This window comes from Nanorana parkeri, unplaced genomic scaffold (genome assembly GCF_000935625.1).
Source record: "Nanorana parkeri isolate BGI_ZX_2015 unplaced genomic scaffold, ASM93562v1 scaffold1080, whole genome shotgun sequence".
Lineage (NCBI taxonomy): Eukaryota > Metazoa > Chordata > Amphibia > Anura > Dicroglossidae > Nanorana > Nanorana parkeri.
Window position 1 is genome coordinate 31,643 of NW_017307348.1, and position 26,145 is coordinate 57,787.

Consider the following 26,145-nt stretch of genomic DNA (forward strand, 5'->3'; position numbering starts at 1 on the left):
TACTCCATTGGTTATATGGGGCAGTTTACCCACAACCTCTCAAGGAAATTGGGGTTATTCCTGATAAGAGGTAGTTTATGAGATGACCAAGTAATATTTATATGCAGATTAGATAAAAATACTTTGGAAAGGTCAGTTTTCCTTTAAGTGCTTGGCTTAGGCCAACATAAAAAAATTAAAATAAATTCTGTTTGACACAAATAATAAATCAGCATGATTTGCTTAGATTTCTCCACAATTCGATAAAGGGTTGTCAAATGTTTTTTATCTTCTAATTTTAGTCAATTTATTTTTGCTGTGATCACACTCATTCCTCATCCCGTTCCTATGATGTTTTCACATCTTTCTTACTAGACTCTTTAGACTCCAGTTTTTGCGCTGCTTGCTCAAGATCTGTAACAATCACATCTACATCTTCTCTGGATGTCTCCCGACCTACACTCAAACGAACGGCACCACGGGCGGCTTCCTGAGGTACTCCACTGCTCAGCAGTACATGGGAAGGACTGCAGGAAAAATTTCAAGGTGTAACATGTAAGTATATTTTCGACATGTAATGCCCACTACAAAATGATGCTGAAATAGAAATATGATAGAGGTGGAGAGTTACCCAGTGATCAAGGCTTTTAATTATTAACTGCCCGTTCTTAAAAGACCGACACAAAAGGTAAGCTCCATGAACAAAAACAGGAAGCTCATGGCAACCAAACTCCAACTGTTTTTATATACAGAATAACAACGATTAACCCTCTCCCTGCCACCAACGTAAGGCTTACGGCAGAACACAACCGTTTCCAGCTGGCCATGTCAGTATGCCATACGTTGGTGGCTTTTACAGTTCTGCTATAAGCTCAACTCATGCCAGAACTGTTCCCACGATGGTCCCCTTTAAAATAATAGCTGTTTAGAACCCTGATATTTCCCCAAAGCCCCCTCAACAGTAAAAAAAAAAAATAATAATAATAAAACAAAAAAAAACACAACCCCCCCCCCCCCCCATCCCACACACACATATTATACACATGCGACAATGTACACCATATTGTGGTGTACGCCATGCACATGAGCTGCGGTGCATTGTTAGAACACATTGCAGTGCTTGATTTGTTTTCTTTTCAAAATAACATTAATTTAACTGTGGCAGCGCATGGCAAAGTGTTGTGACGCATTGCTGTGCGTTGTGATATGTTGTGTTGTGATTAAAGGTACGCCTGTATCATTTCATCACAACACACACACCAGCACAGCGCACAAACGAATTTTAACATAAGTCATTTTACAGTTTCGCTTTACTTAATGTTTTTACCATTTCACAAAAAGGTGCAATTTAAAATTTACAACTATTTGTTATTTATTAACTCAGTACAGTTTATCTTTTAGATTTAGTCGGAAAAGTTTTTTTGTGTGCACCATTACTGATTTTAATGTGCTTTTATCCATTTAATTGTGTATTTTATTGGTTTCATATTGATTTGACAAACATTTGCGCAATTATCGCAGGACCTACAAAATTAGTAGCACCATCTTTTTATTCTACCGGGCCTGCGCTTTGAGAAAATATATGGTTTAGGGGTCTTTTACAAACACTAGCAACGCAGCAATAGAGAATCAAAATAATGGGAAAAATTGCAAAAATGGTGTGGCCAGCTGAGGTTTAAAGCGCAGAGCTTAGCGGCGAAAGGGTTAAAAGAAAAACTCTGATCGAAATAACATCAGAATATTGGTTTAAAGCTGAACTACTGGATACAATTGTATTTTTCAAACAGCACAAGTTAAGTAAGTTGTGTCTAATAATGAGTATACGAGGTGTGGATGACCATAAAAATCATACCTTGATTGAAGCCACATACTACAGAGAGTGCTGTATTTCCAGTGCTGCAGGGATAAAAGCAGCGTCTGTGACAGTGAAGGGCTCCAATTCTGTACCTTTAAGGAGGTGGGGCGTCCTCCTGACAGGCCTGCACCCAATTTGATATCTTCTGCCCCCATGTGCTCCAAGATGGAGACTCTCATAGTTTAGAGTTAGGACCGCACTATAAGAGGTGCCTTGGCGCGGCAGTGCGGCTTACACATCCTTTGCAGAAGACGTGTATCCAAACCTCTGTCATTGTCCTTAGTGGTGAGACAAGTTGTTTTACATGCTGGTTTGTGAGTGTGCCATGATGCCTTTCTACTGTTCTACCAATCATATACCCGCCTCCTCCTCTCTCCTGTTCCATTCACAAAAAGAATTCTATGTTTCCACAGAATACAAGGAGGGGAATTTATCAAAACTGGAGCAGACAAAATCTGGAGCTGAAGAGAGAAGCTGATTCGTTGCCATGGATTTTGATAAATTCCCCCCAAGTTGTTCTGTAAATGGATGTGACATGATCTCTCATCCTTTCACAGAACCCCCTTGCATTCTGTAAAAAGAAGACAAGACTTTTTGTGAATAGGCAATAAAGAGGAGAATGGGACAGGTGTACGACTGGAACTCTTTACTGTCATAGCCGCTGCTCTCATCTAGTCCAGCATCTGACAAAGTGAAAAATGTTCAGCACCCCCTCATCATGCAGCATGGATGGCAGCACAGCCTACATGGGTGAAAGCAGCGGTAGTGCATGTTGTATTATGGATAAAAACACACTTGTTTTCCTTTCTTCCTGGTTTAGACTGTAGTTATAACATGCCACACACAGGTTCCAGTTCAATGTTTTTCACCTTATGAGAGAAATTATGGAAGCTCATAAACAATGAGCAATTTTTCCCAAAAGTATATTTCACATTTCTAACAGTAGACTGGGGTAATGGCACAGTTTAGGAATAAAATGGTGCTTAAAGTGGATCTCTAGGCAAAAACCTGTTTTCAAGCAAGGAAGGTTTAGACCCTCTGTCAAGGTTTAATGCTTTCTGGGTCTCCATTGGAGAGATTCAATTCTCTGTCTGTACCAGTGAACATTGACAACAAGCAAGAAAATAAAGGAAATCTAAAATTTTATAGTAGTTCCCAGAACAAGGGTAAACCTTACAAGAGGTAAGAGTCAATCGTCCATCATTCAATGGGGACACCTGTGCTGGGGACAATTAAGAGGGAAATTTGCCTCACTGACATTGATTTACTCTAATTTTCTGTTTTGTCTCAGGGACAGAAAGTGAAGGAAAATTTCCCCATGACACACAGAAAATAAAAAAAACATCCGGAAGGGGTTTTAACTAGCGATGCACTGATACTAGTATTGGTACCAAAGCCGAGTATTTGGGCGCCCAAATGCTCCCATGCCTAGCCCGATACTTCCGGTATCAATTGTGACAAGAGAGCATGGAGCCGGCTTCCCAGCCAATCAGAAAGCCGGGCAGCGTGTAATTAAGCGCTGCCTGGCTTCCTGATTGGGCGGAAGCTGGCCAACGCGGTGCCCGGCTTTCTGATTGGTTGGGAAGCCGGTTTCATGCTCCCTCGTCACCTCATGAGGAGGGAGCATGGAGCTGGCTTCCCGGGTCAATCAGGAAGCTAGGCACCGCGTCATCACACAGCGCCCAGCTTCCTGATTGGTCAGAAAGCCGGGTCCATGCTTTCTCGTCACCTAGTGACGAGAAGCATGGGGGTGGCTTTCCTGCTAATCGGGAAGCCAGGTGGTAAGTCTTTACACACTGCCCGGCTTCCCAGCTAATCAGGAAGCCAGGTAGCGAGTCATTACACAGCGCCTGGTTTCCTGAATGGGACTTCCGGGTACTCGGTATCGGCGAGAACCGGAAAAAATTATATCAGTACTCATACTCGATACCGAAATACCGGTATTGGTGCATCCCTAGTTTTAACCCTTCCATACTTCAAAACAAAACGTTTTGGCAATGCATACACATTTTCAATCTTTCACTCTCTACTGGAATCTTTCCTACCCCTCTGAAACATGCCCTAGTCACCCCAATACCCAAAAAACCCTCACTGGACCCTACCAACCTCAATCATTTCAGACCTATCTCCTTACTCCCATTCACCTCTAAACTACTAGAGCGCCTTATCTACAACCGCCACCTTGTTAATAACAACCTTTTGGACCCCTTTCAGTCCGGCTTTTGCCTCATACACTCCACTGAAACCGCCCTCATAAAACTCAGCAATGACCTAATAACTGCTAAAAACAACGGCCACTATTCCTTACTCTTGCTATTAGACCTCTCTGCTGCATTTGACACTGTTGACCACCTGCTCCTCCTCAAAAAACTCCACTCGCTTGGCCTACAAGACACTGCTCTCTCATGGTTCTCCTCCTACCTAGCTATGCGCTCCTTTAGTGTCACCTACAATTCTAACTCCTCCCCTCCTCTTCCTCTTTCTGTAGGGGTCCCCCAAGGCTCTGTCCTTGGACCCCTTCTCTTCTCCATCTACACCACCTCCCTTGGTCAGTTAATAAGCTCACATGGCTTCCAATACCTTCTCTATGCCGATGACACTCAAATATATATTTCTACTGCACAACCCACCCTCTCAGTGTCCTTGCGTGTCACTAATCTACTAACTGACATATCAGACTGGATGTCGCAACATTTCTTAAAACTCAACCTTTCAAAAACTGAGCTCATGATATTTCCTCCCGCCCGTGCACCTTCCCCCAACATATCGGTTGAGATTGATAACACAACTATCCAGCTCTCCCCTCATGCCAAGGTGCTAGGTGTCACCCTTGACTCAGACCTCACCTTTCTTCCCCACATCCAATCACTATCCAAATCCTGCCGCCTTCACCTTCATAACATCTCCAAAATACGCCCCTTCCTCACCAATGAAACCACAAAACTACTCATACACTCGCTTGTTATCTCTCGTCATGACTATTGCAACTCCCTCCTCATTGGCCTTCCACTACACAGACTATCCCCCCTTCAGTCTATCATGAATGCAGCTGCTAGACTCATCCACCTGACCAACCGCTCAGTGTCTGCATCCCCCCTCTGTCAATCCCTGCACTGGCTTCCACTCACCAAGAGGATAAAATTCAAAATATTAACATTCACTTATAAAGCCATCCACAACTCTGCCCCCGGATACATCTCAAACCTTGTCTCAAAGTATCACCCTAACCGTACCCTCCGCTCTTCAAAAGATCTCCTGCTTTCCAGCTCCCTCGTCAACTCCTCCCATACTCTCCTCCAGGACTTCTCTAGAGTCTCTCCCAACCTCTGGAACTCTCTACCCCAACCTGTCCGTCTGTCTCCCACCTTGACTGCCTTTAGGCGATCCCTAAAGACTCATCTCTACAGGGAAGCCTATCCCACCGCAACCTAACCACTGAACAGTCACGTTCTCAAACAATTCATCCCCACACAGCTACCTCCTCATGTATCACTTTCCACTCCCCTTTCAGATTGTAAGCCCCCAGGGGCAGGGCCCTCCTTACCATCCTGTCTTGAATTGTATTGTGATTGTAATGTCTTCCTTCTATTGTAAAGTGCTGCGCAAACTGTTGGCGCTATATAAAGACTATGTAATAATAATAATGGAGTTCCTCATCAATGATTTCATTTTCACATACCTGTCTCCGCGGTCTGAGTGACAAGCTGCTCCAACACTTGCCTGAAGGGAATGACAATGGGCCAGCCATTCACGTCCTGCAAGCAAAATATGACAAAGAGCTGAGTAATGCAGACCGTACACAGACAGGTCTTGCTTTGTAGTACAGTACTCTCCAAACTAAATGTTTGTGCTTCATTAGAATTCTACACTTAATGTGACATTAAAGTCAGAAATGTTTTTCCCTCCCCCCAATGTTAATGTCAGCACTTACCTTTAATGATGTTTCCTAATCCGATCTTCTTCTTTCCTGTCCTTTTCATCTGTCCCTCCAGCGCCGGGGCGGGTCTCCGATCCAGCGCTGACTCCTCTGGGCTTGCTGGCACTTCCTGTCCCACGGTGTCTGCATGCGGGTGCACGCGTCCATGGACTTACCTTGTGTCTCTCCTCGCGTCCGGCCGAAAGTGTGATCTGTGCATGCACCCGCCCCAAGATGCTTTGAGGCCGCCCAAGATTTTTCACATTTTCGGACGGGAGCGCGCGGGGGAAGACACAGGTAAGAATTAACCCTTTTTAAATGTTTTTTTCTAACACTTTTTGCTTGCTAGCAGTAGATATATGCAAAAAAAACGGAGGCTTTAATTATTCTTTAAGTTAGTTTCCTGGCTGCTTATTAGTCCAGCAAGGGACAAGATTACTGCTTCACATCTGTCTGTGTAACACCATACAACTGTTCCACCACTCTACATTTACACTTCTTCTCTTTCTTACACAACTACCCTAAGACCTAATATGAATGCCCCCTGATGTAACCAACCTCAGCAAAATCATGTGTGAGGTATAAATCCCATGGCTACTGTCCATGCCCTGATCTGATAAAGGAAACTTGTGCTGAACATAATATACAGACTCCTATTGCTGACCACCTTCTGTAAATGCTATTTTCTAAATCGCAGACCCACAAAATGAATGGCAACACTGAAATCAGAACCACCAAAGAAACCAGAACCAGTAATATGTATATTTATTTCAGGTCAATGACCTAGGAAGTATACCGACCAAAGGAAGGAAAGGTCAGAAATGGCAGCCCAAAGATTTCTTTTTGTACAGGTTTCCTTAAAGAGAACCATGTCTAGTAGTGGGATCATGTATGTCATCTAATGTGTTAGGATAGCTGAAAGCTGAAACTACAAAAGAAGACTGATCAGTGGTGCCATCTGCAACAGATTTGGTCATTCACAGTAAAAGCCAAATCTGACAGCATGGCCAAAACCCATATTGTGTGGAGGAAAAAGTATGAGAACTACTTATATGTAATAATAATAATACAATCACATTTTCCATCTTGGGTGCTAGATATTCAAATGCATATTTCATGGTCTTCAAAAGCTGTCTTTGACTTACAAACAGGCAGAAATTATTGAAATCAACATCTTTCTGCATTTTGGCATGAGTTTGAGTGACTTTAGGCCATGCAAGAGCCATACTGGGACTAACCATTTGTGATGCCAGATTGTAATACCAGTATTTGTGCCTGTGTCATGTGACATTGTGATCATAATCAGTGGCAAAGAGAAAGTGTGGCTACAACCCACCTAAGGGACTGTCATAAAAATGATGCTTCTCTGAATGGGTTAATAAATAAGTAATAAGCTTCAAATGACTAATGAATATGCAAAGATAAATACCAATAAAACTGCTGCAAGAAAGTCAATAACTGTAATATTTTCTAAGCTAGGCAGCACGCAACTGTACAAAATAATGAAGATATTAACAAAAATTAAAAAAACTAAGATAATCACCTAGGACAGAGGGCTTCAGCAGTGACACATTACATGTGTTAGGAAGGCGTTCCGTGCCAGGGAAGTGAGAGTTAAACCGGATCCTGTCACCAAATACAGCCTAGAAATATATTTACATAAATAAGAAAAAGTCTAATGCCAAGGAATTCATAAGCTGTGACAAACACAACAATAAAAGAGAAGTCACCAGCACTCCATAAATGAGAATATTCAACTTGGATTTATTTACATAGCATCACATGCACATATAATCAACGTTTCGGGGTCAAGCAAGGTCCCTTCCTCAGGACCTGCATGGTCCTAAAATGTTAATTATTCACACATCTATGGAATGCTGGTAACTTCTCTTTGCATGTGATTTTACATGGCGCCATGCGTGGCCGACGCTACAAGCACCATCCTGTTGATTTTGTAGCAAAAGCTGTAAGGAATGCAGTTTGAAATTAGTTTTTTTTTTAATAGATACATGTATTTGCAGTGTGTCTGGGTCAGGGGTGGGCAACTCTGACCCTTCAGCTGTTAAGAAACTACAAGTGCCATGAGGCATTGCAAAACTGACAGTTACAGGCATGACTCCCAGAAGCAGAGGCATGTTGGGATTTGTAGTTAAAGCACAGCTGGAGGGCAGGAGTTGCACACCCCTGCTCTAGGTGGTTACCACTCCTGACTTACTGTGCTGAGGTCCTGGGTTCAGTTCCAACCAGGGAACACTCTTTGCATGAATTTCCTCTAGCTGTTCTGATTTCTGTCATCAATGCTGTAACATGCTGGTTGGTTTATTGGCACTATACAGTGTATGACTGCAGACTTCAGACAGTAAAATTCCTCAAAGCAGGGGCTGATATATTTAATTCTTTATACTCTCTAAAGCTGCTCATAATGTGTCAGTGCTTTATAAAAGGACAAAATAAATAAACATTAGTGGCTGCAGTCCTAACATGTAGATGGTGTGAGGGAATGAAAACTACCAGACCAATGCTGTAAAAGTATTCCTTCATGGCAGACTTTGTCAACCAAGGCTCTGTAGAATTCTAGAGTTTCTCCAGAGGTCGCCAGGGATTCCATAAGCAGTGGTGGACTGATCTCCTGGCTGCACCACCACCAATGTAGGGGGTCAATTCTTTCCTGCCCATCTGCCTAAGGAGGCAATTCTTCATTGATTATCAAGGTGCAGGTGACCTACTCTGACCACCAAGGGAAAGGGGCCTTTCTCTCTCCACTAACCACTAGTGTAAGAGGTCACTTTTTCCTCTCTGTGTTTCTTTTCTGGCCTTTATTAATATTGTTTTTCTTTTCATGATTGTTACGGAAAATCATTTTGTTGTATAGAGCAAGGGATTGTTGTAAAAGGACCTGCCTGGGGTGTCAAACACTCTAAGTATGACACATTCTTTATTGTTTGCTGCTACTTCATGGTCAGGGAAATGTACCCTAGGCTGTAAAATATTGTAAGCAGGGGTTCCCCGAGACCTGACAGTTATTTCAAAGGTTTCTCCAAGGAGAAAAGGGTGAGAATGGCTGCTTTAGAATCATGTGGCTCACCTTTAATCTCTGCTCCAGATAGTCCCGTACTTCTTGCATGTGGCTCTGATATACAGTGCAGTGTAAACTGACTAACTCTGCAGCCTGGAGGGACAGCAAAAGAAATACATGAATACACATTTTACAATGAGCTCTAGTATATGGTAGACCAGCTGGGATTGCACTAAACTCAGAACTCAGAAAACATATACAAACTAAAAAAGGAGACAAGAAAATGCTCAAGAGCATCAAATCTTTAAGGCAGAGGTCTCATGGACTAATACATTATAACTAATGGATTCCTCTGGGTTATAGATCACATCTGATATTTGTTCTGCCTTCGCTACACAATATTCAAGCTCACCTTGCCTAGCCCTGTGATCATTGGTGTATTTTCTGTTCTGTAGAAGAGAATAGATGTCAAGCAAACACAACAAACATATAAAAAGGTCAACAAATGATAACGATCCAGAATATTTTTACCATAATATTTTTTGAGGGGAAAATTCTTTATTTATAATTAAGGTAACTCTCGGTACAGAGCAATAAAGAAGTAAGCAGAAAATAATAAAACAAGAATACACGTTATGAAATAAACTAACCACTCCGTAAAGACAAAGGAAGTCCGTAGTGTTAGACATGTGCGATTCATTTCGTTCCGAAACGAAATTCGGACGAATTTTCGGAAAGTTGGACATTCGGATGTATCTGAATTACGAATTAGAGATATAACGAATGCAAACGAATCCGAATTTCCCTTTCTGAAATTCGTTAGCAGTAGTTCGTTCGAACGTTCGTTTTAAATGCTTATTCGTTTTGTTCGTTCGTTGCAGCAAAGTGACATTAGAGAGGGAGCAAAAAAATTTTCCCCCCTCAAATGTCACTTTGCTGCAACGAACGAAATGAAAACGAAACGAACGTTCGAACGAACTACCGCTAACGAATTTCAGAAAGGGAAATTCGGATTCGTTTGCATTCGAATTGACTTTCACACTCGAACCCCGAAAAACTAATTAACACAAAATCCGAATCATAATGAAACAAATTTTTTGCCAGTGCACATGTCTACGTAGTACACAACTATTGACCGTGTACAGGTCACAGAAATGCATAAATCAGTGTGAAAAATGGAGGCAAATACTTCCAGTACTTAGGTACCATTAGTTTTATGACATATCATGTAATTGAGTATAACCAACCATCCGAGATATCCCCTTTTTAAGTTTTAAACATAGATTGAAACTGGCCACATTTTTTTAAATTTTTTACTAATGGCATACACCAGGGCTCAAAATTTCCACTCGCCCCCTCGCAATTGGCGAGTGCAAAATTGCGTGGGGGCGAGTGGAAATCCAGGGGGGGGACTTCCGCCGCTTCGGCAGCGCCGATCGCTGTCTGTTTCCTCCACCCGCTTCTTGGAGCGGCACCGCAGCCTCCGACGGCCGGGCCGCTTCTCCCTCGGCCCTGGCCACGCCTCCTCGTACACCCGGCAGCTCGCTTTCAGGCCCCATTAGCGGCGCGCTGCCGGGTGTGCAAGGAGGCGTGGCCAGGGAGGTCAGGTGGGGCGACTGGTGGCGAGTAACTCTTAAGGCCTGGCTAGTAGCTCAGGACTTGAAATTTTGAGCCCTGGCATACACTATACCCTGGGATATGACTAACCAATTCAGGATGGCACCATCAAGTTGACAGGAAAGGGTGCTCTAGAAAGAAAACAAGCTTAGATGTAAATGTTGATTCAGGGGATAAAGAAGACTCAGGGGCTCAGCAACAGATGCAAATTGGTTTAAAATAAACCAGTAAGAAACGTGCCTCTTTGGTAACTATAAAAGGTACAGTGACGTCAAAAGTGGAAAAAAACCTTTGCATACAGGGGGTATGTACAGTCTGCATGTACTTTGCAACTGAGCAATGCTTACCCTGGCCTGTAATTGCGCTCCTGTCCTCCTCCATATAACATTGGCAGCAGAGGTGTCTGGTGCCCTATTCCACGAACATAAAGAGCTCCAATACGAGGCCCGTAGAACTACACAAAGCAAAATAATCACATTTAGTAAAGTAGTGTGCAGTCATTTACAGTAACTTCCGCTTATCAAAAGCTTCTAAAATCTGAATAATCAGTGGCTGCCAAGGTTTCCTGCAAGTGATTCATTGTACAAAAGGTCCCAGATCAAACAGTGATAGAAATGCATACACAGCCCACAAAGTTAAAAAAGACTGCAGGACCTGTGTGATGGGGCGTTTGTTCACTTCAGTTTATCCAAAATTGACTGCGCTAGGAAGGTGAATAAAATTAAATTAAATTAAAGTACCAGCTGCAACAATGTGTATCAGTGTGATCAGATGTGAACTAGTATGTATTCACTTCAGATGGGTTTTGCATTCTGATACAAGTCTAAAAATGCAAAACCTGCTTGAAACGGGTCAAATGCAAGTCAAAAGGTAGTCAACTACAGCTCTGATGCACCTATCAATAAATTCTATACAATCTCACAAGCATCATAAACTGATGCCAAATTGATGCCAATGGCACAAGCCAAATACCCATTGACATGGGCCCTTAATTAACGGATATAAAAAAAAATCAATAAGGAGCATTAATTACAATTATAAACATAGGAGATGAAAATGGACGTACACAATAAACAATAGTTGTGTGGTGTTGCTCAATCAAACAATTATTTTGATGTGTGACCATGGGCGTGTCTAGAGTAGTGGCTGCTGTCAAAGTTTTCTCCCATTGGTTTTGTGGTAATCTAGGGCTGCAACCAACTAGTCAATTAATCAATAATGAGAATAGTTGTCAACTATTCTCATTATCGATTAGTTGGTTGTATTCCCTAGCTCTCTCCTCCACGCTGGGAGGAGAGCACAGGAGGCAGTTGGGGGGGTGCAATAGCCAGCCTGCTATTGGCTATTGCAATTTGAAATGGCCAATAGCAGCCCACTACCTTCTGTACTGACACTCAGCTACCGTCTGTGGAATCTTGCCACTGGCAGCTGTCATTCCCTGGCTGAAGCTATTCAAGCACCATGTGCTTACAATACAATTATTAAAAACAAAATTATAAAAAAAAGGTTGGAAAAAGTCATTTTCGGTTTCGCCCTGACAAATTCTGCTGCAGGAGGTGCGTACAGTGCCATTCATTTCAATGGCACCCCAAACGCGCCTCCCACCCACAGTGTGATTGCATACCGTGCGTTCCAGTGCCATGCGATTGCAAAAAGTTTTATTCTGAAGTACATTTTATATGTCTGTAACACTGCATTTGTGTATTTTACTTTAAATTATGGATGGTATTTTTTTGTTTTTTATCCGATTAATAGAAAAAATAATAGGCCAACTCATTGATTATGAAAATAATCATTAGTTGCAGCCCTAGCAGAATCTAACTGCAAATAACTAAGGCATGCTAGAAGTGGAAGGGGTTATGCAGGGCTGTTCCTACATCGTTGATTGATTTGCCAATGCCCAATCCCCTGAAGGTGCTGCATAACCCAGTGATTGAGGACTTAATTCTGTGTCCTGTGACATATACTAAAGAAGGAAAGATGCGACTAGTGCACCAACTAAAAAAAAAAAATCTCAAGTGCAACTTTTTGCTCAAAAAAATCTCACAATCTACAGCAAAGAAATAATGGTTCAGAAACGGTTAATAATTGGCACGATAGAGGTGGGCAACAGTGCTCCAAGTGGATGATGGCGCAAGACAGTTACACATTCTACTGTGCATCATATAAACTATGTGCTGCAACATTATAGTTTATTTGCCATGTATAGCGCCAAATTAACATGTCACATGCGACAAGTCGCATTCCTCAACAACCACCAATCTTAGTTCATCTGCCCACTCACGCTTTTTAGGGATGAGCAGAGCTGAGTGGTTACTCAGGAAGTGATGAGGTTGGGAGAGAAAACTTCATTCCAAACAGAGCCTGTTGGGACATCATTTTGTAGTTCATTCACAGACAAAATGACAACATAGAATAAACACCATGGGTGACAAAATCACCCTTTGTCACTCATGTGCCAGATGTTAGGTCCCATGGTTTTCTGAGCAGACTAAGGTGGGTAATTACAGGACCAACTTTGCAAGGTAGATATTTATAGGGCAATAAAAATTGACGTATTTTGTTCAACCTACTTTGAAGAAGGACAGGCACACGCATGGTTTCTTATCATGAAAGGGTTGAATGATCATCTTTCATTGCAGTGGCGTCACAAGGGAAGTGCAGGGGGTGCGGCCCGTACCCGGGTGACACCATTGGAGGGGTGACACCAAAATGACTCACAGTCATTTTGGTGTCACCCCCCTCTGAAAAGTCGGGCGCCAGACAGTATCAGGAGAGAGGAGGGGACCGGCGGCATACCTTATCCCGCCGGGTGACTGTCCCCTTCTCTCTCTGCCGGCGTCCATCACCAAGATGGCCGCCGGCCATGCGCAGTGACGTCTCGGCGGGGTGACACTCGGTTACCGCTCTGGGTGTCACCCAGCCTCGGGACGCCCGTTTCATTGCATTGTATGTATTTACACATTTCACACATAAATGTAAATGGTTATCAGTACCTTGTGTCCAACAACAGTTAAATAATTGACTTGCAGCTCTTGAACATCCACGCTGATCTTTCCCAGCGCCTGTGCTGCATCTGTGTGTAACAAGATTGGGGGAAGCCCCTGGCTTGCACGCTGTTTAGAAATAGGTGCAAGGCGTTGTGACAGTTCATTCACAGGCTGTAAAAGAAGGAATCAGATTATAGTTATTATATATCAGTCTTCTATGAAGCCTACATACACTGCAGTCGTGGCTGAACAAATATCACACAAACAGGTAGTCAACATCCCCACACAATGACAAAACATTTTTTGCAGCCGTGTCTATCTAAATTGCCCAAGTCCTTTGAAATTGAATCTCCAACTTTAACAATTCTTTTAAAGAAAGGAGCCAACATGATACATTCTTAAAATACATGTCAAGCCATAACTTCCTATTTTATCTCTGGGACAAAAAGCAATCTCCCCAATGGGATCATGGCAAATGATGCTTGCAGCAAATATACTATCATGTTAAAAATTCATCTGCGCCCTCTTGCTGCCTCACACACTGATCTCAGCAGGTTAAGCTGGCCATACACCTACAGATTTTCTGCAGATTTTCCATGGTCAGATGGAAAAATTGCAACAGATTCCTCCATCTACACTAAACTCCGTGGATGGAGGAATCTCCCGCTGGGCCAAGCTTCAGTATCTTGCTAGTCGGCCTCGCTGGCTGACAAAAGACCTGAACAATGCCTGCATCCAATCAGATTGTTCAGGTATTTTGAGAGCCAGCGGGGCCAACTAGCAAGATACTGAAGCTTGGCCCAACGGGAGATTCCTCCATCCACGGAGTTTAGCGTAGATGGAGGAATCTGTTGCAATTTTCCATCTGACCATAGAAAATCTGCAGATAATCTATAGGTGTATGGCCAGCTTTAGAGATAGGCTACTTGGTTGTGATTGCCAAGACAGGCAATCATGAAGATGACATGCAGGATGAAAGTTCCTTAACAAAACAAACCACTTTAGCCTGCAGATTCTACTGCAGTCTAAAGATAGCCATGTGCCTCTGTTTAGTATTCTAATTCTCAGATGCATTTACAGTATTAAAAACAAAATGAAATAAAATGTAAAAATTACATTTGTCAAAAAGTAGGCCTATAATACAAAAAAAAACCCAGAGCAGAGTATGTATTAAAACACTGTACCAAACAAAAGCCTTATAAGTCCTTACAAAACAAAAAGCTTATTTAGGTAGGCAAAAGTTATTGTCAATTGTGGGCACATATTTCCGCTCATAAATTTGATCTGAGCTTCTAGACATCAATGATTGCAGGTTATGTAAGGGTCACAGGCATAACAACTAAAAAGAATTCTATAATAAATAATCACGCCAAAAAGTAGAATTACAAAGCAAAACATGAAAATGTATCCAAACCAGTACTAGGTGACCACCAACCCATTACTCACCATGATAACACCAGTTTCATTATTTGCCAACATAAAAGACACTAGACATGTGTTAGGACGAAGAGCTGCAATAACATCATCAACCTCCACTCGTCCTGTTGTAGTGGATACCGGCACAAAGGTCACCTCTGGATTACAAATAAGAAAAGAAGATATAACATTAGTTAGAAGACACAAACCCCAAAGGTAAAGCTGTGCCCTTCTTGGGTGATAAGATTCAGGGTAAAGTCAATTCATTTTGGGGGCTAAGGGACTTCAAAGGCTGCATAAATGCACCAATATGGCTCTTACAAAATCACATCCACCATCCTGGCTGTTTGACATCGGTGAGGTGGTGGAGCCCACACAAAAGCTGAGGGTATAAAGAAACCTTTCTTTGCAGACAACTTCCAAATGAATGGGCAGCAAAAACAAAACCTCATCGTTGCATGAGGGAATAATTGTCAGTCAAAGTACTGCAGCGCTGAACACTGAAAAATGGCCTGGACAGGGAGTTTAACACCCCAGTCAGCAAGTGGTTAAAAATACAACAAGGGCCATAGCCTAAGAAATGCCTGCCCCCTCCTAGCATGCTGCAGAGAAGGATCCTTGCTTTCTATGTCTAAGCAGTGGTCTCTCTGCATAGGTCCAACATCCACCCAGCTAAGTCAGAGCTAAAGCGCTCCACTCAGCATGGAGGATAAGCTTTGCTGATTGCAGAGCTATATGTCTGTAATGGTGAATTGTTTTTTTTTTTTTTTTTTCTTTCCCCTTGTATTACTTCCTCTTCAGTTATTAAAAAAAAAGAATTCAATAAGCACTGAAGATCATAATGCAATGCTGACATATATCAAACCTAAATGTTTTCTATTACATAGAGGACATCATGCGGTAGTATTTTATATGAGTGCATATCTTTGTACACTTGTATGTTTTGCAGCTAGTTATATAAGCACTGCGAAGCTTAGCAGCGGTCATTACTGTGACATGGCAGAAATGACAGGATTTATCAATGTGCATTTTCTCAATAGGGTAACATTGGCAGTAGAAGCAATTAAACAAGTACCGGCTCTGTGTGCCCTCTGGAGGTGTTGAAGAGGAAGTACAATGGAATCATGCTCCACATTCGAGGTAATGATGTGCGGCAACATCTTATCCACACTGTTACTGGAACTTTCCTTGGCTTTACTGAATTGTTCCACAGCCGAAAATAATACCATATTGTTGGCCTGCAATAGAAATTTGATGAGAGATGACCAACAGTGACATATATTTACAGGTGTTAATCTATTTAGGTTATTAATATTAAAACAGAAAATTCAACATCCAAATCAACAAAATTCTTTTTGGTTGACAAAAAACCCCATAACCCAGGTTTTCGAATACAAAGGCCTACCCTGATTAGTCTCCGATAAGAAAATTAACAGGTTTTTGACTTTGAACACCATGATAGACTTAAAGAGCGTTTATACTTTCCTCAAGTGGATGGAAAGTCTGTGAATCCCCCTATCCATACCCCATGTCCCACCTTCACAGACACACACATGCACACTCTTCCAATCTTAGCACGTTTAAGTGACAGTCTTATGTTGATAGCCAGCTTTATCATCTTGACCAACAAGATCCTTGTTGTTAAGATCATGGGGATCATTTGACCCCAGAACATCAGGGGCCAGCTCTAAGAATACAAAGATGACCTGCAGGCAGACTTAAATAGGTTGAGCACTGACCACCAATGTAAGGAGGCACTACACTGACCACCAATATATGGGGCATTTCACCACTGACTCCCAGGGTAAGTGAATGCTTTACCACTAACCAGCAATGTAAGGGCACAGTGCACACTCCAAACATACCATTGACTGCTGCACTCAGAGGACTATACTGTACATAACATACTCCTGACCACAGCGCCATATAAGTTGTGCTTTGCTCTTTCTTTCTATGTTAATGATCCTTTGTGTTGAGGTTTGTGTGCGTCTGTGAGACTCTTGCTTGTTGTACACTGGTGAAGGTATATTTTGTGAGTACAAGGACTGCGAAATACAGCTTTTATTTAATATCCTGTTAAGCCATGCCCAGTGTTCAATGAAATGTAGCCACATTTGCTTGTCCAAAGGTGCACCCCACAATTCTAACAACTTGCCTGGTAAGTATTATTGGGAGCAGTCAAAATCTGCCGCAGGGAGATCTTGAGATAGATAAAAAGCCCCCCATGCTCAACCTGGAAGGAAAATATCCCTTTTGGGTGTACTAAATAACCAGTAATTATTATTAAAATATATGTGAATCCTGCCTATCTTAAATCTCTTGAACAGCTAAGAATACTAACCTAAGGAAACCCCTTTAAAAAAAAAAACTATATATATTTTTAAATACCTTGTTGTTTCCTATTGCTTACAAGCACTCACGACCGCTATGCAGGCGCTATCTCTCGGGCTCCGAGGGGTGGGAGTGGAGACTCCTTGTAAAGACCGGAAGCTTCTTCCGAAGTCACACATGCCAGGCACTCAGGGCCGGCCTTAGGGGTGTGCGAGCCGTGCGGCCGCACAGGGCGCCATGGCAACCAGGGCGCCGTGCGGCCGTCACAGCTCGTCCTGTGGGCGGCTTCTCTCCCCCTCACCGCTGGCCATCCGATATGACAGCGCTCCCTCGACTAAGGCCGGCCCTGCAGGCACTGTTACTCAAACAGTGCAGTGCTGGGTAGGGGAGTAGGATTGGCAGACCTCAGCAGCTTTCTGACCCCTGGAATACAGACATGCAGTACCTAGGTCCAGGCCCGTAGGTCCAAAACAAAAAGGCACAGATGCCAACTGACCATGGTAGGACAGATCTGCTTTTAGCGTGGTCAGAAGGAATCTGGGTTAAAGGGACCCACAAGGATCACCAGATGTGTAATGTAAGTTGATGCTTTTTAGAAATATAAAGGACTTTCTACATACATTGTTGGGGATGACAGAAACCAATCCTTAAAGTGGCATTAAAGGTAACATTTGTTTCCCCTCCCCCCAATGTTAATGTTAGCACTTACTTTAAATGATGTCTCTTAGTCCAATCTTCTTCTTCTTTCCTGATGTTTTCATCTGTCCCTCCAGCGGTGCGGCGGCTCTCCGATCCAGCTCTGACTGCTCTGTCCTTGCAGGCATTTCCGATCCAGCTGTGTCTGCAGGCGGGTGCACGCGTCCATAGACTTACCTTGCATCTCTGTTCGTCTCCCAGCCGAAAATCCGAACTGCGCATGCGCCCGCCCAAAGATGCTGTGCGGCCGCCCGAGCAGTTTCACTTTCTCGGGCGGGAGCGCGCAGCGAAGACGGGGTAAGTGTAAAGTGCTGTTAAAGCGTTTTTGTTTTGTTTTTTTTTACTTTTTGCATATACCTACTGCCTGCTAGCCTTATATATATGCAAAAACGGAGGGTTTAGAAACCCTTTCATTTTGTAAATTAGAATTCACATACACTTTAAATTATTTTCTTTTTGCATACATAAGATAACACTGGGAAAAAATATGCTACTTGGAAGATTTTCCACTTTTACAGCTCACTGCATGTCTGAAGGACTTTTGTTGATGCTGGATTTCAGAAAAGACAAGAGAGAGAGGCTGTTTTACTTCATGATTCAACAAGAACACCGGCTCAATACTCCACGCTTGTCTATGTTCTAACTGTCCAGGACATAGGGACCCATGCTAACTTTTTAATAGGAATACATTTTAAAATGGCTTTGCCTATATTATGCGGTCTTAGAAATTAACAATGGTTAACAGAGATATTTTCCATTTATGCAATAAAGAATTCTAAAAGATATCACACCATAAAACAATAACCACTGACCTCAAATATATTTCCTGTGTCCTGAATCTTCTACATTGTCCTGGCATTAGAAAATGTGTTTCAAGACTGCTAATGTAGTAATCCCCAGATTTAAAAATACATCTATTGTACAAATAAACATTGCCAGACTCACTTCTGTTCCTCCAGAAGTGAAGATGATATCTTCTGGTTTTCCTCTGATCATGCTGGCAATGTGTGCCCGGGCTTTGTCTATTAGCTGCTTGGCAATACATCCTGAAATGCAATAGATACATAAAAAGAATACCTTAGCTTCAAAGTATTACTAAATATAAAGCTGAAATGCCCACACTGTCTGCGTCCAGCTGTGGCACCCGGACCTACATGGCTGTCCAGGTCATATTCATGTTACCACAAATAAAGAGTTTACCAAAGACACAGAATACCTCTATGTCCATGAATGCAAAAATGTGTGGAAATGTGACGGTCTTCATGTACAGAATAACAATATTTTTGTCTTACCTGTAAAATCCTTTTGTGGAGTACATCAAGGACACAGGGAGTTAAATCCTTTAACCACTGGGTTATGTAGCTACTTTTAGGTGAATGAACACTGGAAAATCAATCAAAGCTGCAGGTCAGCCTTGCATAACCCCTTCCACTCCTGCCGCAATTTTGTAGCATGCAGTACAGAGTGGAACACAGAATGCCCCAAAATATGGATTGTACAGGAAATAATAACATCCGAATCTTATTCATGCATCACGGGACACAGGGAGTTAAATTCTCTAACCATTGGGACATTCAAAAGCAGTTCAACAGAAACACAGCCGACAAGGCTAACAAGCCTCAAAAAAGTAACAGTCAAAGAACTGCCTGAAGGATCTTAAGACCAAAACTGCCATCGACAGAGGCCTAAACATTCACCTAGCAGAACTTGATAAAAGAATGAACTGGACAAAGTGGCAGCATTACAAATTTGGAATACTGACGTCCGATGCTCAATGGCTCAAGAGGCTATAATTCTTCCAGTAGAATGTACTTTCACAGGCTTGGAGGTGTAAAGTACCCTGCCACTACTCTCCATGCACCACAAGTGCCAAGGTGGGTGCAAACTAAGGGTCCAGTGACTAAGCATATTACAGGTTAGTCCCGCCTCTTCTGTCTGGCAGGGTCTAGGCACCATCCGCCAAGGCTTTGCAGAGAAGAAAACTGCATAGCTGCTCAAGGTGCCATAGCGGCTTTAGCTAAACACACAAGCAGTCTGGGAATGGGTGGGGTTATACAGGGCTGTCGTGTAGCTTTTTTGATTTGTCATTGCCCTGTCTGCAGAACATAGGTCCAAAACTCAATGGCTAAAGAATTTGACTCCCTGTGTTCTGTAATGTACAATCAAAAAAGGGCATATATACGTAAATGTTGTTATGGGTTGGTGAACAGGGAACATTGGAAGTGAACTGCTAGTAAGTACCTGCTGCCAAGGTCACTATTTCTATTAGTTATCTGCAGTTTAATTGGTTAAACATGATGAGGACAACGGGGCCACCAAGCAGACAAAGTGATAAATACAGGACAAACGGTAGCCTGGATATCAAACAGAAAATAATAGCATATGCTGTAGGAAAATGTATCTCACCATAAATTAGGTTTAAGTATTTTTTATATTATATATTTTTGTGTTTTCATACCATTTAATGTACTGCTTTTCTGAAGAGCATTGAATGGCTGTGGTAGAGGCAGGTTTTCACCGTACAGCAGCCATTTTGCTTGAAGCAGTCAGCTAATTCCAAGTACTTAGTCAGCATACATTTGTAAGGTAGCTGTACACAAGCATTAACTACTTTAGCAAGATTACTTTTTAAACTTTAAAGACTTCCACTTGGTGAACTACACATGTAGCAAATGTAATTGAAGATGACAAAACATGTTAATGTGATAGGCCTAAAACACCAGGCCTGTGACCTACATTAACAATGTATCAGTCTGAAAAGAAGCTCAAAGCTGAAGACTGAAACACAAGAAGGTTTGCCTCATCTTTATTAATGACTTTCCTGCTATCTTTATAAGCTTGGTTATGATTTTTGGTGTTAGACCATACTGTTAAACAGAATATTAAATTGGATTTATTAATGTTGTATAAGAGCATACTAAACCTTAAAAAGGCACCATATATTATGAGATCTGAAGACACAGGTACAAAGTATTTAAATAAAATATCACTTTTAATTAGCAATATTAAAAGCAATTTGCTACAAAGATGCACCTAAAAAATATATATGGGGGGCCCAGCAGTATGTTATAAAAGAACTTCACCCTCCTTTATTAATTTTTTCCTCTAGTCCCCTCTTACCTTGTCCACTGGGTTGTACTAAAAATAAAATGCATCTGTTTTTACCACCCTTTTGCTGCCCGTGTAAATGAGGCCTTAAAGTGACATTAAACCCTAAGATTTTTTAACACAAAACAATACTGTAATGTGTGCCTTACTGTAATCCATGGTTGTTTCCCTTCACTTTGCTGCTCTTCCTTTTAAATCTGTATCTGGTCTCATGCTCTGCAGAACTTCTGTTTTGCAGCAGACTGTCTTGTCTCTGGAATGGATACATGGTGTCTGTGTGCAGGCTCACAACCAGCACTACAGGAAGAGGCACTCAGCTGCAAAGGGAAGTTCTCCCTCAGCATGAGAAGTGATACAGATTTAAAAGGAAGAGCAACAAAGAGAAGGGAAACTACCATGGATTACAGTAAGGCAAACATTACAGTATTGGTTTATGTTACAAAATCTGAGGGTTTAATGTCACTTTAAGGCGCTCATGCACTGGACGAATTTCAGCCGGTTTTAAATGTACTGGCCGAAATTCAAACAGCGTGTGGGGCTGTCGACCTTTCAGCTGGTATTCCTCGATCAGCTGATCAAAGGAGCCGGCTGGAAAATGAGTTTGCCCATTCTGATTGGGTATTCTGACAAGTTCCGACGGCACCTATAAGAATACAATGTAAACAATAGGATTCCTCGATCCACACGCTGTTTGTGTCGATGGAGGAATTGCGTCAATGTTTTTCTTTAAGCCCGCGGGTTGGACGATAAAAATTGATAGGTGTATGGCCAGTTTTAGGGATAATAGCAGAATTCCAGCAGTAGGGGGTAACATGCAATATGTGGTTTGGATGGATGTCGTGTTAGCAAATGCACAATCTCAAACAGCAGCAAAGTTCACACAGTAATCATAATGTGTAACAGTCAGTCAGTTCACTAACTTGCAAAGTTGTGAAGACGGCTAACATGCATAAGTTATATCTAGGTAAAGTGCACATGCTTTCCGCAGGTGATGTCTCTCTGTATATGATGAACAATGTAATGTCCATTGAGTGGCAAATACACAATATCAAGGCCAACAGCAAAGTTCAAACTGTGATTAGAATGTGCTGCTTGAGGCTTGCACCCTACTTTTGTGACGTGTAACAGGTCAGTTTCCCCTTCCAGCATGCCATCTGTATATAACCATTCTCCTAGCAAGTGCCCTGTACTGGGAGTACTTTTAGGCCCCATTCACACCTAGGCGTATTGTAAAATGCACATCTGTCGCGCGACCGTCACGCAGTTTTTTTACCGCGATGCTGCATTTTTGCAGATTGCACTGGACCGGAACGCAGGCATTAATCACACTGAGGGCGAGGTACATGGCTCCGGTGCCATTGACTTCAATGCACCGCCACGTCCCCTCCCGCCCCTGATGCGTTCTAGAAGCCGAACACTCTGGAACGCAGACTTTGTGGTGTGCACCGGCCCTCTTCTCTCTCTCTTCACGCTCTCTCCTATCTCTCTCCCCTGTTTCTATCTATTGTCTCTTCTCTCTCTGCTGTCTCTTCTCTCACTTTCTCTGCTGTCTCTCTCCTCTTTGTATTTTCTTACCTCCACTGCAGCTGCTTCCCAAGTCTCCTCTCCTCCCCGTCTGCGGCGCCTTACACATTCAGCCACACGAGCACCGCGAGAGGACAGGACCCAGCTCAGTGAGCTGATCGCGATCTACCAGTGTTCGCTTTGTGATCTACTGGTAGATTGCGATCTACCTAATGGGCACCCGTGACCTACATATTTGTGTTCCCTGTATTTGGGATAAATAGGAGAAAATCATTTAATGAAAATATTTGGAATAGTAATAACTATACAAAATATGTTGAGTATCTATCAAACTAAAACTGCAATTTTTTACATTGTTGTCCATTTGTCAGCTTACACAAATCAAAGCTGGGTATTTATTAAAATGATGTTCCATTTAAAAGCCCCATCTATCCAGAAACATGTAAAAAAAAATGGTAGGCAAATAGTCACAGAGTTAATGTGAGGTTGACAAATGCATACTAAAAATGATGAATTTGGCCTGGACGTCCAGGTTTCAATGGCCCCAGGTCATAAAAGGGTTTAAATCTCATATGTAGAGAAAAAAAGACAATATTAGACTGTGTAATAATAATAGCTATTAGTAGAATAATCAATATTTAAATGGAACTGAACTAAAAGAAAAATATGAGCGCGGGTAGTTTTTAAAAGGAGGAAGATCTGTAAGTCTCTTCTGCCTACAAACTCCTCCCCCTTTCTTTTCCTTACGTTTTTTAATGAACATTGCCTGCAGCACACGTGGAGTGTAATATACATTCCTGGTATCTTCGGAAGAGGCAATGCCATCACTAGCCGCCCCAAGTGGAGAGGCGCAGACAGCGGAAGAGGCTTCGAGGAAGATGGAACAGCACTAACAGGACTATTACCCAAACTGTACTGCAACAATCTTACGTAGTCCAATTCTCCATGTGTTCTCTGAATCCACCACAAACCATCAATGTGTTCACGGGATTGGTTGTACGACTGATATGTTTTTTCATGACCAATACCGATACTGATTATGGGCCACCATTCAGGCCGATAACTGATATCAGGTACCGATATTCTGTTTAAATCCAACCGCGGAATCTTGGCCATGACAGGCTGGCTATTCCACCCACCCACTGCCTGCTGTCAATAAGCAGAGGAGCAGCCCTGAGGAAGAACAATTTGGGAGGGGTGGTCATGAAGGAATCCCCGCTAATTGGCTGCCAGCTCTGTTCAAACAAAGATTTTCAGACCGGCTCCTTCGATCAGCTGATCGATGGATGCTGGCCGAAAGGGTGCTGCGTATTTCGGCCTCAAGGGTCAGCCGAAATTCGCACAGTGTATGGCCACCTTTATTATCGGTAAATGTAACCAATACCAATAACCTACAAATTTGTGAATGTGGGCCCTGACCCCTAATTTCCACTACATGTATACAAGTCCACAGGTCTCACCCGCACTGTAGCTGCTGCTGGGATTCCCCCAGGCCTCTTGCAGAGCTCCTGTCACTGCCTTGACCACTTCTGCAGATAAAGGAGTAGTCGCATTGTAGTCCAAGTAGATCTTGCTGTAGAACACAGGGAACAAAACTTAGGTCTTTCTGAGAATAAGAGACTTAAATAAAATCAAAACTTGAAATACTATGTTATTAACACTGTATCATTGCAGCGCTTGATTTATTACCCATCAGGGACACCATCTGCATGGAGTCTGTATGTTCTTATCACGTGGGGGAGCTGAACAACACTGTGAGGTGAATTTATTAAAACTGGAGGAGACAAAATCTGGAGCAGCGGTGCATGGCAACCAATCAGCTTCTCTCTTTCATTTTAAAATCTTAACTCAACAATATGGGTTGCATGGTGTCACTGGTAAGAGCTGGACAACCAGAGCACAGACAGAAGTCAAACATGGAGCTCTGCATTTATCAGGTACATGTGTTATATGGATGTTTATTGTTCATTGAGTAATTTTAGGGGGAACTTCCACTTTACACTCCAACAACATCCAACACTGAGCTTACATAGGGTTATGCCCCAAAACAGATTGGTGCGGGAGTGTGAGGAAGGTATTAGTGTGTTGGGGGTTTAGCCAAGACATCCAAACAATAACATCTTGTCCTTCTGAGACTCACCTCTTGGAGTGATTTTCTGTGTCCTCCAGGTGCTTCTTTTCTTTTATGTCTGCCATGAGGTTGAATCTGTTATAGAAGAAATGGTAAAGATGTCTCTCACACATTAGCTTCTCCCTTAGTCATAGACAAATCCATCCAACACCTGACCCTGAACACCACTCATATTGAGTGCATAGCTACCAGTGATACCATATTATAGCCAGCACCCCATGATGAGCCTCAGGTATATATTGAGGGTTCAACAACCCAAGTGACAAAGAAAAAAACATGTTCCTTTAGTGATACTTCAGAACCTCATGGGATCCCTTTCAAAGTGATAGACAAACCTTGTCCCCTGTTAGTCACCTTGAGAAAAGGGTCCCGTGAGGCCCCGAGATGTGAATGCATCTTGCTGAGCCTTGCTGAGCCCTCAATAACTGAGGCTCATTATGTGTTGCTGGCTTCTTCTATTTTAGGAGCTATAGTACGGTATCACCGGCCACACTTTGTCACTTGATCACATGATTGGGCTCCTTGGGATGCCAGGACACTGTTTTTTTTTCAGAGCTTCTGTTGCCTTTTATGATCTAAAGTGACATCAAACCTGTTTTTTTCCAAACTTTTTTCGGTTATAGGGTCAGACTTACTTTTTTTTAAAAACCCCTCTATTTTATTCTTTCATTTTTTTCCCCTTGTTCTCTAATGGTATCGAAACTGCTAGCCCCTACCAGTGCCTCCATCAGCTCGCCTCCAACGCTCACGGCCATGCCTGCACCTAGCTGTGTGTTTCTATAGACACACACAGCGTGCCGCAAGCCATGCCCCCACCCTTGCAGTCAAACTTTAACTGACGGCAGAAGGAGCCTATGGCTCCCCGCCCTCAGTACCTTCCCCCACGACCAGGAAGTTCAGGGAACGCCGAGTAACTTCCTGGTTGTGGCGGAGAATTGTAGCGACCACCGTCCGTTCGGCCGGTCAGCGCTGGCGGATCGGGGAGGGGAGAATCCAGCCCCTCCCCCTGTCACGGCAGAGAGCCGTGACAGGATCGAGAGGTGAGGGAACGCCGGTATGTGTTCGCTCACCTCCCGATCTACTGAGCTGACCTGTGACAGTCTCATTGTCACAGGTCGGCTAGAACTATGAGGTGAGTGAAAAGCACTCACCTCATAGTTCTCCTTTAATGCAGAGAATGCATTAAAGTAAAAAATACCAGCCAGCCTTTAGTACTACTAAGGCCTCATTCACACAAGAAAAGGCCGACACGTACAGCTCTGTGCTGCGTGCACGGCCATCTCCCGGGAAGGACAGGTGCTGTGTGTGATTAGTACGCAGCCCCAGTCCTTCTCTATGGGAGTACGCGGCCATACGCCGCCCTACGCTCACCCCAAGTGCAAGTCCATACGTGTGCGGGTGTCCCGGCTCGGACACAGACAGGATCCATCCTGTCAGCGTACGCGTGCAGACACCCGGACGGACGTGCAAGGGCGGGTGAGCGTACTCCCATATAGAACGACGGGGGCTGCGTACTAATCACACGCAGCACCTGTCCTTCCCGGGGGCTCCCCGATACAGCCGTGC

General features: G+C 42.9%; 1 protein-coding gene across 1 annotated transcript; it reads right to left on the bottom strand.

The window, feature by feature from the left end:
* Positions 1-266: 266 nt before the first annotated feature.
* Positions 267-24,651, bottom strand: SCLY (selenocysteine lyase). Its single transcript, XM_018567657.1, has 12 exons — positions 24,589-24,651; positions 23,909-24,021; positions 18,762-18,862; positions 15,865-16,027; positions 14,820-14,947; positions 13,380-13,544; positions 10,731-10,837; positions 9,179-9,215; positions 8,836-8,919; positions 7,294-7,393; positions 5,514-5,589; positions 267-506 (listed from the first exon to the last, which is right to left on the bottom strand). The coding sequence occupies exons 1-12, from the start codon at positions 24,642-24,644 to the stop codon at positions 326-328; spliced, it is 1,311 nt and encodes a 436-aa protein (XP_018423159.1). The 5' UTR covers positions 24,645-24,651; the 3' UTR covers positions 267-325.
* Positions 24,652-26,145: the final 1,494 nt, after the last annotated feature.

Bases quoted from the DNA above. Each gene is read 5' to 3' on its own strand.
- SCLY (XM_018567657.1), bottom strand. From the start codon at position 24,644: ATGGCAGACATAAAAGAAAAGAAGCACCTGGAGGACACAGAAAATCAC. The intron at 13,545-14,819 runs GTGAGTAATGGG...CTTCTTTTACAG, and splicing joins ATGAAACTGGTGTTATCATG to CCTGTGAATGAACTGTCACA. The intron at 5,590-7,293 runs GTGATTATCTTA...TTTTGCTTGCAG, and splicing joins GCTGAAGCCCTCTGTCCTAG to GACGTGAATGGCTGGCCCAT.